This window comes from Amphiprion ocellaris, chromosome 4, assembly GCF_022539595.1.
Source record: "Amphiprion ocellaris isolate individual 3 ecotype Okinawa chromosome 4, ASM2253959v1, whole genome shotgun sequence".
Classification (NCBI taxonomy): domain Eukaryota; kingdom Metazoa; phylum Chordata; class Actinopteri; family Pomacentridae; genus Amphiprion; species Amphiprion ocellaris.
In genome coordinates, this window is record NC_072769.1 from 39,167,705 (window position 1) to 39,181,133 (window position 13,429).

Here is a 13,429-nt window from a genome sequence, read left to right on the forward strand (position 1 = left end):
ACTGTGATGTTGGTGCAACAAATTCCGCCCTCTAGTGGTATCACCCTACTTTTTCCCAAACTTGCGAGGTCCTTCGTACTTCATACATCAGTTCTCTTTCAGGCAGTCGGTAGTACTCCTAATTATCCCACCGTTTCCTTTCGACATGCTATACAATTGCTATAGTTATGTAATTTTTCGTGCCTGACAGACAAACTCAGGAGGAAAATGGCCTGAAATCACCCGCCTTACGTCCTCACAATCAGCCAATGACAGCACAGCTTCGAGGGGCACGTGTTCGTTGGCTGGACCAATTGTAACGCCTCTGTGGCTCGTTGCTAAGAGACGAGTTGTGTCCATGTTGCTGAGGCACAAGGAAGAACATTTAGACGCATAGATAGCTTAAAACAGCAGCACAGTTTATTTTAGCGTCAACAGTGAAACGGGAGAGTTTACTAAGGGCGTGTGGAAGTTGTACGTTTTCATGGTAAAGCTGAGGGCGAGGTGTCTGCTTGTCGGTAAGGTTTTGGAAGTTTAGCACATTCTGCTATCTAGGGTTAACGGTACAAGGGCTAATGCTTACCCGTCTACTACAAAACTCCAGTCAGTTGAAAGGAAGTGTTTTTAAAGGTCTGCAGATAAATAAATGTCTAATACGTGCCTTAATGTATAAAAGGACTTGTGTATGTTGATTCAGTGTAAAATTTCGAACAATTTAGCTCTCAGCTCTTCAATACCATCTCGCTTCAATGCCTCTGATGACTGTCATTTACTCAACCAATTACTGCCAAAGGTAGAAATGTAACCCACAGAAATGGTTGTAAATCTGCCAGTGTGTGTATATGTTACGTTTGGCAGTACAGACTCTCAAATTCTGCCTACAATTCTAAGGTACTTGTGCCTGAGCATTTTATTTTGTGCTACTGTCTTTCGAGTTCACTTCTTTTCAGTGGGAAATTTTGTATTCTTTACTCCACAACGTTGATCTGACAGTTGTACTTACAAAGTTATATAATAAATATGAATTGTTATGTAATAAATTAGGCCAAATTATAGCATATAAATTAAGATAAATTAGCTCTGCTTCAGTCAACTACAACCTTTAAATGCTGCTTGTGTGTTGATGCATTACAAATAATATTAAATTGTAAAACATATACAAATAGAACAATGACAGAGCGTATTTTAGAGTGTAATAAATGTTTTTATACCTTAAGTGCATTTTGCTAATAGTACTTACACACTTTTACTTCAGTAAGGTTTGAAATTTATTACTTTGACTTGTAACCATGCATATTCAAACTGTGGTATTCCTACTTTTATTGGAGTGCTTGACAAAGAAATTAAGGTTATTATCTCACTTATGTGCTACCATACACTGAAAAATCAGGGATTACTTTATTTCTCTCTGTGTTTCTTGTCCCCTGTGTTTGTGTATGTGTGTAGGAGATGCTGCAGTGGGGAAAAGTGCCCTTTCTCATATATTCTACAGTGATGGCACACTCTTCCAGAAGAACTACAGTATGGTGAGAGCATTGACACTTAGTCGGTACAAGGTTGATGGTTTGACTTCCCGTGTGATACTGTCACATAATACAGAAATAGGGCATTCAATTCCGAGTATACTGGTGTGTATGTGCGGTATTCTGCGTAACATGCCTCATAACAATGAGGATATATTATATTCACATCACACAATTGAAGCAGAGGAATGGAATTGTACAACAACTTGTTGAGGGATTTAGAGATTGGGCTGTGCTCTATGACTAGCCACAGGCTTGTATTTTTATATGCAGGCTGGGTAACTAAAGGTTTAAATCAGGACTGAAGGAGCAGCCCGTGACGTTTAATCCTAGTTCACTGCCAGCACAGAATATACAGCAGTATGTTGGGAATAACCTGATCTGTGTGCTGTACGGTGCTGCAGTATTTATTTAATATTCAGCTGTTCCCTCCTGACCCAAGGCATAATTGTGCACCATAGCAAATGATAAAGATTAATAATAGTCACTGATAATCATGATCTTATTATATATGCACTTTCTTTAGTGGAACTTCTTGCAAGCTTTTCAAGGACCTTCAGAGGTCTGTTAAATCTGCTACAGGAATCACTGTAGTGCACAACAGCATAAAGTACCAATTAATGCTGATGCAGAAAAGGCTAATCTGCATTATTTATGCTAATCTGCAGGAGGGAGGGAACCGTGTCATTAACCTGACTCTGTGATATATTGGGTCATGGCTGCTCACTTACTCCTTCAGTCAATGTTCCAAGGACTTCAGACAATGTACATGCATTGCAAATGCAAGTGAATGCAGAAGCAGTGCAAGCACTAAATATGAGTATAGACTAGTGACGCTGTAGTGTATGATCATTCCTTAACAACCTGCACACATTTACTGGGTGTACTGCTAAGCTGTGCAGCTGGTTAGAGTACAGAACAGGTTGGTGAGTAAAATACTGGACAAGAGCCAAGTGTGTGTGTGTGTGTGTGTTTGTTCAGCTCTTGCTGTGTCAGCAGTATTGGGGGTTCTGAGCTGACAGGAATGTCGATAATTAATACAGGAGGATTCTGGAAAGCCACCAGAACAGGTACTTAACAAGCAAACACACAGACACACACAGTACAACAACAGTGTTGAGTTTCTCCATACTGCATAGGCTTATACCCGCTTGTTTGTGATGCTGGTTTGTGATGCTGCGTGCGTCTCTTCATGTTGGACTAGCAGTGTATTAACAAAGTAGAAAGAGGCAGCAATATAACTGCATTTTTAATTTGCACTGGCCTAATATATGTACTGGCTGAATTCCAGGCAAGACTTAACACATCTATACCACTGCATACTATGAAAATATCCTGAGAAATGAAATACACAGAATTGTGTAGAAATGTTGATGCAATACAACAATTAAGAAAACGAGCAGAGATTTCGTATTGTAAGCAAGTGGAGAAAATTTCAGATTTGTAGTTATTCCTGTAAATCAAGGCTCTGTGTCCAGTGGACACCACTTTATTAGCTGAATGCACTGAAAGAAATGCTCATGGGAAAGCACTAGCCACAGTCTCTGCTGTTGCTATGCAACTGTTAAAACACCTATTTGGAGCCAGCTACTTGCTTGATATTAGTTGAAATATTTTTAACTCACTTGACACCAAGTGCTTCATGCAAAAGGAACTCCACTCTTTAAAACTCTGAAGCTGCTCTCTATGAATTTTTGATGCAGGAGTTAGAATGTATATTCATGTTGTAATTAAATCAAGTTTCTATAATGGTGGCCATAAAATATGGGCACAGTTTGGCCAGAATTCCAACATTCGAACAAGAAATATCAAAATCTAATTGGACAGTTTGACAAAAAAATTACCGAGCTCCCCCCAAAAGGATGAACATTTTCCTTTTGAGACACTCAATGAGCTTTTATTTGGTGCCATTCTCAGACTAAATGTTAAGATATAAGACATATTCTAATCTGCAGATTGCCATTGAATTTGTTAAACATGTTCCTACTCAAGGAGATAAACCATTTATTTAGACTCTAATTGCTTTGACCCTAATTTACTTTTTTATTATTATTGTTTTACAGTTTATATTGTTGCCTTGCACTGGATAGGATTTTCTCTAAGATTTCACAACTGATAGAAACAGGGGACATTGTGTGTCTTCCATTGGGACTAATTTGAAAAATAAACGAATGCTGTGAAGAGTTATTCCTTGTGGAGACGCCCAAGCCATCCCTAATGTTCTTCAACTTTTGGTTTTGAAAGGTAGCGGAAGCTGTCAACCATTCTGCTCACGTCCTCCTTTGAAAATGTCAGACGGCCTGTTAGCAATATTCCAAGCTTATTTGTTACTAATAGACCCTCATTGACATTCCAGTGAGAGGCTTCCTATGCATCACACTAGCTCATTAGACTGCTCTGAAGTGGGACTGCAGCACGGTCTGTATGTGTGTATGTGTACCACCGGATGCTTGTTATGAACTGTGTCTGTGTATGAATCAGGTAAATGTTGGTCTGAGGTGTGTGTGTGTGTGTGTGTGTGTGTATTTGTGTTTCACAGAGGCAGTGAATGTGAAAAGTGTGTGTGTGTGTTTTCATGGGTTTAGCCTCCTGCATTTGACATGCTTAGTTAAGTGTGAGCTCAGGAGATCAGATCAATTTAGAGTTTGATACTGATGTGAAGAAACCTCAACTTGCTTCTTCAAGGTCACCACTGATCACATACCAGTGAATACATAGTGGGGAAAGGCAGCCTGCAACTATCCAGTCCACTTACGACTTTATTTGATCTTGCATCTTGTAAAGAAGGTGCATTTGTGATGAGACCAAAGTTATATCCATACCCTCCTCACTCTCTACTGTCTGCATTTTATCTCTTTTTATAGCTAACTCTAATTGCCCTGTATTAATTTCTATAAAAAAAAATCTCAACTACTTATGGATGTAACAAAATCCTCTGCACTTTTCCTTACATCAAGACAATTTCACCAAAGGTCAAGTAACTACTTTTTTACTCCAAATTATATCTGCTGCTTCTACCATGCAAAAAAGTCACTTTAGTCTGGCGGTCAGATTCATTTTATGTTGTCTTTTATCATATAGGTCCTTCAATGTTCGATCCAAAGTTTGCAGATGTTATTTTGTTTTTTAGGGTAAAACAGCTGTCTGACTGCAAATTATATAAATTAGCAAATCATGGCATCTTTCATTAAAATGTTTATAGCACCTACTTTCAATAGTGCTCCTCACTTCTGCTGCCCCTACATGGCCAAAAAATCCCGTCAAAAAAACTCAGCGTGTCATTTCAATATTTGTACTTAAATCAAAGGTTATCCAGCCCAAGTGTTAGGATCAGATTCATCACATTATTGTCACATTTTCCTACCAGTTCCTGACCTACTACCATGTCACTCTCTACAAAATCACCTGTATTTATTCATTAAAAATTCACAACCACTCATCTGTTCAACTAACACATGTATTCCCATTTAATACACTGCAAAATCAATAGTTATTCTGACCAGTCAAACTTAAAGAAGTGAGAACGGCTTGTAGGCAATCCCAGTGACCTGATAAAATGACCAGAGAAAACTACAGCCAGACCACGGTAACTGCCTGTGGTAGCTGTCAAGCTTCTATTAGGTTTTCATTAATCATTAGGACCCTCACTGTGTCTTAATTGTTACCCTACAAACAACAACAAAAAGCATTAATCTTTGAAACATTAAGAAAAATAACACTCAGATTAACGGAGACACAGGAGACAGTTTGGTCAGGATTTAAACATCAGGGCTGTGACGCTGCTTTTAAGCTAAGCCAAGCTGCTAATTAGTGATGCTCGTGTTTTGACATTAGCCATACATCACAGCAGACCGTCCTCCATGCTGCTGTGTTCAACAACATCTCTCTGACAACCAAAGGCCTGGCCTCTCCTCTCCTCTCCTCTCCTCTCCTCTCCTCTCCTCTCCTCTCCTCTCCTCTCCTCTCCCCTCCCCTCCCCTCCCCTCCCCTCCCCTCCCCTCCCCTCCCCTCCCCTCCTCTCCTCTCCTCTCCTCTCCCCTCCCCTCCCCTCCCCTCCTCTCCTCTCCTCTCCTATCAGTATTTTGACAGCCACACCCATAATGTGATTTGAGCAACTGCATGTTTTCAATAAAGGTAAAGAAATCAAAATGTACACATTAAAAAATATGGCTGAAAACACAGACAATTCAGCAGAAAAACAACAAGGCAGAGGGCTTTTTTTTTTTAGAAGCATGCAGACAGAATTAGTTTTCACTACAGAGAAAGGACTTGTCCTGAACACTTCCTGAGGGCTGTTTAGCTTAACATTACATAAGGATTTTGTAATTAAAATCTCAGTTGTGTTTGTTTTGCAGACAACAGGAGTGGAACTGCTAATGAAATGTGTCAACATCCCAGAGACGAAGGACAGTGTGGTGAGTCCAGCCATTGCCTCCTCTTCTCCTCTACACTGCTTATAACTTGATCTGCAACTTTGCTGAACAAAATGATCTAAGTATAGGCTAAATTATGTTGAATGTAACTGATATATTTGTCTACTTTATTAGGCAGCCACCTGTGGTTTGGGGTACATATATTATTTTAGTTGAATACTGAGAATTGCAATCCATCAGTCTCTGTATAAGAAGTTTTCCCAGATTTTCCCATGTCGAAAACCTTTTTCCTTCCTGTTTCTTCTTGCCTTTCCCCTTCAGGAGCTCTACATCATAGACTCTGCAGGGAAGGAGACATTAGTGGAAGCCTGTGAGAAAATGGTGAGACTTTCCCTCTGGAATTTTTCCTTTTAAATGAAATTAGTGAATGCCACCGTCAGACCTTCAATCCTCAAAGTACAAACACAGAAAACCAGCTCATGTTATTTTGTCACACAAGTAAAAAAAACAGAAGTAAGTTGTTGTGATGCCAACCCTGCCTCTCTGTGTGTCTGTCACACTCTCCTCATTCTCTACATATAAAAACCCACACAACCTTTCCCACCACCCTTCCTTTTCATAGTGGGGTGAACCCTCACTGCTGTGCCTGGTTTTTGACCTGACCAGTGAGCAGTCTTTTGCCAACTGCAGCTGCTGGATGGAGAGAGTCCGTGCCCACTGCCAGGGTCTCCAAATTCCAGGTAACAACCCCTAGAGAACACAGAAACATCACTAGGCTAACAGAAAGAAAATAAAAAAATAAAATAAAAATTAGGCAGGATCCTCATACTAGCTTAGGAAGTGGAGTTTACTTTGTTTTTATGGAGTTTCTATTTATCTGCTTAAGTGACTGAAAGCTCTAGAAAAAAAATAGATTAGTGGTCCTGAAGTTAACATTAAATTGTCAAATTTGTCAAAGCATTTAGTTGATCTGAAAACCTGATGCACACACATGATACGAGTGCAGAAAGTAGCATCCATGAGTGTAAAACTATCCACATGCACAAACACAGTCTTGTGAGCAGTCGGCATCGATGAGCACACTCTTGGTCCTCCCTTTGTGCTTGCAACTGGTCAACGCTTGGCCCCTGTTCAACATGACTTTTTGAGACTTTGGTGGCAGACAGTGGCTGATAACGCTGCTCTTTTGATTGGTCGCTTTCCACACCTGTAATCTCGCACTGGTGGAATAAGTACTCACAACTTGTACTAAAGTAAACACAACATTACTCTTACAAGTTAAAGTTAAGTTATGCATTCAATTTTTTTGGAATTTAGTAAAAGTATTTGCAGCAAAATAAACTTGATGTACAAATGTATAAAATGTACTTATGCAGAATTGTCTGTTTTAGCATAATGTTTGTTATATAATTGGATTACAGATATTGATGCTTTAATGTGTTTATCAATGCTGGGAAGGTTAAACTGATTTTACTGCTGGACAGTTTATAAGCATCAACTGGGGGATTAATTAACCTTCATCTTAATCTAATAATAAGGCATCATCATAGTTAGGGAAGTTATCAGGCATTATCCCTGCTTCCATACTATTAAAAGTGAATTTGACAAACAAGCAATTACTGAGCAGTTGTAAGCACATTGGAAGGACTGAATGAGTGCTCGTCATAGTCTGATTTATGCAGAAATGCAAACCATACAAAGCTTAGAAACTTAGAAATTTTGTCCTTGAATGCAATGAGTAGATGAGTTGTTAGTTGTTCTTCAGTATATCTTCATTTAAATTACAGGTTATCTACACACACAGACCAGTACCTAATGTATCAGCCAGAGGTTATCAGAACCTTACAGCACCGAGTTAAGAATGTCCCTACCAGTGCAGGGGGAAAAGACAAGGAGCACACATGCGAAGTCAACAAAGACATCTGGAAAAAAACAGCTCACAGAAAAGAAAAGAGGCACAGACCAAACACGGTTGAGGAAGGAGCGCACAGACCGATGTATAGGGGAAACAACTGTTGCTCAAGCACATGTCTGAACACAGGAGAGCCCTGCCATCAGGACAAGACTCAGCAGTCTACCTGCAGCTTAAGGGTAAAGAATACTCTTTTGAGGACAGCAATATTAACCTTCTGGACAGAGAAAACATATGGTTTGAGAGGGGAGTGAAAAAACACATCCATGTTAAACTGGAATCATTAACTTAGAAAGGGATCTGTAACACGAATTATCAGGTAATGCAGTCTTGAAGTCTCTCTTCAGAAGGTTTCAACACCATTAACATCTTGAGTTATCTTGACCTGGCAGTTTCACAACCATTTACACCTCAAGCCATGTTGAGTTTTAGGTATTTAATGGGCCATTAGACATGTGAGTTTGGGGTGACAGTGTATATCTGTGACACTCCATCATTCAGTTCAACTGTAGAAGCCTCTTGGATGAGAGATGAAAAATCCCCAAAAAACTAAAACAGAAGTCCAATTGCCTTCTGTTGAAACTCTTAGGATTACCATGACTGCTTGACTGAGAATCTACACAAACTGAAGATTTCCATCCTAAGGAAACGGCATTATCTTGATCTAGACACCTGCAACATTGACAAGTGGGACAGCTTTTTGTTTGATATGGAGCAAATCTGTTTAAAAATTGAACTCTTGATCAAAGCATATATAAGTATATGCAGCACAGAAACAATTCAAGAGAGCTGTGACTGATTTTATACTAGCTGGCCACAGTCCTGTCCCATCTGAGATCCATGGGAATACCCAGAGTTATTGACTTTGACTTGGTGTGTCCAGTGTTAGCAGTCAAACCTAGGGTCTGTGTACAGACTGTCTGATTTAGAGTACCAGAGGTGATGCTAAGAATACTTGAAGAGAAATCAATATGTGGTCTCTCGGACTGGTAGCTATGGAGCTGGCAACAGAGTATGCACTCTACCCAGGGACACAGATTGTGTCAAAACTGACTCAGTACCAGACAAGACTCCAGAAGGAAATATCCAAGTTCATGCTCAGGTGCCTTGACGACCTTGAGCAGGCACTGGAAAGAGAAACACCACAGCGATCGGCATCTGTTGGTGAGAATGATTAAAGGATGTTGCACCTGGAGGCTGATCAGCTTATCAAACCCTGGGAGGTTCTGCAGCATCCCCTCTTTGCTCTAGGCCTCCCTTAGAGCTAGTGTTGCAAATAGTGTACATTGAAGACACGAACCCTGACGTCAGTCATCAGCCTCCCAGCTTCCACATAAATAGACCACAGAACATTCCCAGCAGTGTCCCCTACCTCCCTGGCTGCTACACTGGAGGACACCCAGAAAGATGTAAATGTAAACCCTGAGCACAAAACACTGACGACATCGGCTGATTGAGGTACTTCATCAGAGGAATTACAGATATCCTCTCCTGCTTTTATTAGTTGTTCAACCTTTCTATAGTTCTTCTAATTCCTGTTAAATTAATAAACAAAAATGGAGCAGGGGAAGAAAGGATGAGAAGAGAAGAAGATGAAGAAGGAGAGAAAAGGGAGAACAACTAAACTGAGGAGGAAAGGAAAGAACTGGACAGGGAGAAGAAAAATAGAGTAAAACAACTAAAGACCTGCAGGAGCTCTAAAAAGTTTCTGAAGTTGATTTCACAAGAGGAAGTGTGATGTAAATAGGAAGGTGGAGGAGGCTGCTGAATGTTCAGCTCAGGCTGGACAACAGCAGCTCCCCTCACCACCTCATCTCTCCACTCCCCAATACCCCTCTACCTGTCCTCCACCACCCTCACCCCACATCCTCTAATTTAAAGTCTAAATTATCCCCCAACAAAACTCCAAAAATTCTCAATCAATAAGAATAAGATAAGCATAATCAGGCATATTTCTGCAATTTATGGCATGTTGATTGTGATATTATTTTATAGTCTCATTTTAAACATTTTAAATGTGTTGCAGTGTTTTAATTTTGACCCTGGAAATATTGTCTTATATTTTACTGTAACATTTTGAAAAATGTGCGTGTTTTTTAAGGAGATGAAATAATACATGGCACAGTTTGTTGACTCTGTTTATTGAGTCATGCTTATTTGTGTTTTTTCAGGTGTCTTGGTGGGCAACAAGTCAGACCTGTCTGCTAGAAGGGAGGTACAGGCATCTGTGGCCAAAGAATGGGCCCAGAGCCAGGGATTGGAGTACCATGAGACATCGGCTGTGAGTGTATCACATTATATTGTGTTCTTATATTCATAGCAGTGGATATTATTGTGGATATTGCCAGTTCCTGCATTTGGATGATGACCTGTGAATGGAAATGTCCGTTACAAGTGATGGCCATTCTTTGTGTTATAGTTTAAAACAGTGATGTTTCACCGCAATAATTAATGTGTTTGTATGTCTGTCTCTTATAGAAGGAGATGGAAAACTGTGACGCACCTCTTCTCAGTTTAGCCCGGGCCTTCCACTCTCTCTACCAAGAGCGCCGTGAAACCATCCAAAACCTTAATCCAGGCTAGACCCCTCCCAGTCACTCTCACACACACACAAACCTTGAATTTTCACCAATAGGACATCAGGCAAAGATTTCTATTCAGAGAATTTTTAGACTGATGGCTGTCAAAGCTTTAAATAGATATTACATGTAAAAGAAAAAAAAATAATTCTTTTGTACCACCCAAACTGCAGAACAAGTCTAAAAATTACATGTTTGGAATAATATTTTTATATAACTGCAAATAAAGTTGTCTTTCTGGCATAATCAGCATTTAGTTGTGTTGTCTCCTATCTGTTTGTTCCCTCCCTGCACAGATAGTGGGGTTCACTTTCATAGCGGTGGCTGGGTGATTACCAAAACCACAGTAAGATCCCAGCTCATTGTAAAGGAAAGCAATATCGATACCTCCTCTCTTTGCTTCTGCTTCTGGTTTTAGCTGGGACAAAGGTTTGAGCTCACCTTTATTTATTGCCTCTTGTTGTTCTATTTTTTGTATTTTATTTATATTTCAAAGTCCTGAGAGGTATATCATGAAGCAAGTTTGACATAGCCAGGATTTTTTTGCGTAAGCTGACTGGACAAAACTAAAACCCCGGTCAGAGTTAACGGGTATCACGAAGGTGGTTTTTAACTACTACAGTACCGGCAGAGTAAACAGACTTGACAGCTAATCAGGACCAAACTTAAAACCGTTTCATACAATTTCTGCATCACCAACTAAATACATATAGGTCCCATGGGAATGTAATTCATACAGTGTACAATAGTATAACTGCTTCATTCAATGGTTTTAGTAACGCACAGCTCAACAGGTTTGCAGATAAAACATATTCCCTCAGCTGAGAATCTGTATCGCTCATAAATAACTGTCAGGAAACTCCTTGTTTAAAGGGAGACTGTTCTTATGGCCGATTTAAATCCGAAACGCTGAACATAAACTGCTCTGGACCACGTTAGCTCTGCAGCGTATGTTACCATAGAGATCTAGCCAACTAAAAAGTGAGCCGCTTTTGTGATACTGAAAACCCTGACTTTCAGATCAACATACCTTGATAACCCACTGGTCTCAACTTTGTCTGCCTTCTGTCTTCACCTCTGTCTCATATGAGTTTCTACACTGTATTCCATCCATTGTCTATACACCGATTAATCCTCATTAGGGTTGCGGGGGGCTGGAGTCCATCACAACCAACTCAGGGCGAAGGCAGGGGACACCCTGGAGGGGTCACCAGTCTATCACAGGGCTATACATAAAGACAGACAACTAAGCACACTCACATTAGGACATATGGAATATTTAGAATCACCAAATAACCTCAGCATGTTTTTGGACTGTGGGAGGAAGCCGGACAACCTGGGAAAAGCCACACAGGCACAGGGAGAACATGCAACTCCACACAGAAAGATCCCAGGTCGGGACGCGAAGCAGGGATGTTCTAGCTGTGAGGCGACGGTACGAGCAACTGAACCATGCAGATCTTCTACTCTCTATGTCACTTAAAAAAAAATAACTCTTCCTTCCCTCTTTCTGTCTCTTCTTTTTCCAGTCCCATATCTTCCTGTCTGTGTCTGTCTTGCTGTCTCTTGTTGTGTCAACTCCCCAGCTGCAGGCCTCTCACATCATTTCAGTCGCGTCCTGGATGCGGCGCAAACAACCAGTAATCACCATTCTAATTAGCGCTCTCCCATTCAAACCAGGTCAAAGCCATGTCCTTGTTCTCTCCCTGCCTCTCAGACCAGCTGCCACCATTCAAACGAGGGCACACTGGTTCGAGCCAGACACAATGGTTTTTATCTCATTATGCACCACAAAGAGTGACTGCAGCATGTAATAAGAGAGCCTCTATTCTGTTTCGGAAATGTGGAGTCCAAATGCAGTCACTGAATTTAATTTTCTTCCTTTTGTTCTCAAATGTAGGACATATTGAAAATCACAACATATCTGGTTACTGGATGACATACAAAAGAATAATAATAAATCTCTGAAACTTTATTCCCGTGAAATGAAAATTGATTTGTAATGCGGTTCTTTACACATTCTGCCTTCAACAACTTGTAATTGTTATTGCAGCACAATGTTTTTGTACTCCTTGAGTGGGTGATCATAATTATAGCAATTAGGCTCTTTATCCTTCTCATTCTTTCTCTCCTCATTGTTTTGTGTCTGTAATGTGTGTGAGGGTGTCTGCATGTGTTTTCTGGTATGTCTGCTTGTTTGCTGTATTTCACCAGGCGTATAAATATACATGGAAACAACGGCAATAATGTGAAAAAATATGCACATAAATGTCTGTAATTTGTGGCGCATAGTCAGCTACAGTTGTTTCTTCAGTGCTGAGCCTATAACGTAATTACACAAACACACACACACTTTTTTGTGCTTGTGAGGACAGTCAGCGGCATAATACTTTCCTTAAATAACCCTTTGAAGCTGTGGTGAGCAGTCCAAAGGGTCCTCACAACAAGGGTTTTGAACTAGGATTTGTTCACACAAAGCTAGAGAGACATGGGCACATACACACACATAAATGTGTAACTTCAGCAGTATCCCTTCCGTCTTCTATTCAATTTAAATGAAGCGTCATGCCTTGGGAGTATCACTTAATAATACCACTAGATAGATTGTGGGCTGTTGCTTATTGCTTTGGGAGAGAGTTCTTCATTTCCACAGATATTGAAATGGGTGGTCAGAGATCAGAGAAATGTCAAGCTTGTGGCTCTCTAGTATGCTCCATCATCAGTCCCTACCTAACACAGTCATTCACGCTCAATAATTAGTATTCAGAACATGTCGGCAGTAGACCTGTAACGCAACAGGAACAACTGTTGTTCACCCTTTAACCACAAGAGAGGGCAAACGTGGACAATGTCACTCCTCTGCAAAGCCAAGAGGTCTATTTTGAGATGTTCCAAACCGTTAGAATGTGTTTTTAAATATTTTACAACTTTTCATGGCTTACACATTGAGACTCGTGGGTGAGTGACTTTTTAGAGCATGCCATGAGTGTTTCTATTTTATCACATATAGCACTGAACCGCTAGACTGCTGCTGCTGTGTTCTTTCACGAGTAACAAAAAGGT

General features: G+C 40.3%; 1 protein-coding gene across 1 annotated transcript; it reads left to right on the forward strand.

Moving 5' to 3' along the window:
• Window positions 1–327: 327 nt before the first annotated feature.
• Window positions 328–10,618, forward strand: ift27 (intraflagellar transport 27 homolog (Chlamydomonas)). Its single transcript, XM_023283933.3, has 7 exons — window positions 328–497; window positions 1,426–1,505; window positions 5,858–5,917; window positions 6,197–6,256; window positions 6,498–6,615; window positions 9,959–10,068; window positions 10,266–10,618. The coding sequence occupies exons 1-7, from the start codon at window positions 464–466 to the stop codon at window positions 10,368–10,370; spliced, it is 567 nt and encodes a 188-aa protein (XP_023139701.2). The 5' UTR covers window positions 328–463; the 3' UTR covers window positions 10,371–10,618.
• Window positions 10,619–13,429: the final 2,811 nt, after the last annotated feature.

What these genes read in the sequence shown, in the direction of transcription:
- ift27 (XM_023283933.3), top strand. Translation starts at nt 464, where the DNA reads ATGGTAAAGCTGAGGGCGAGGTGTCTGCTTGTCG. An exon ending in GGCGAGGTGTCTGCTTGTCG is followed by an intron (nt 498 to 1,425) that starts GTAAGGTTTTGG and finishes GTATGTGTGTAG; the next exon opens with GAGATGCTGCAGTGGGGAAA. An exon ending in TGGAAGCCTGTGAGAAAATG is followed by an intron (nt 6,257 to 6,497) that starts GTGAGACTTTCC and finishes TCCTTTTCATAG; the next exon opens with TGGGGTGAACCCTCACTGCT.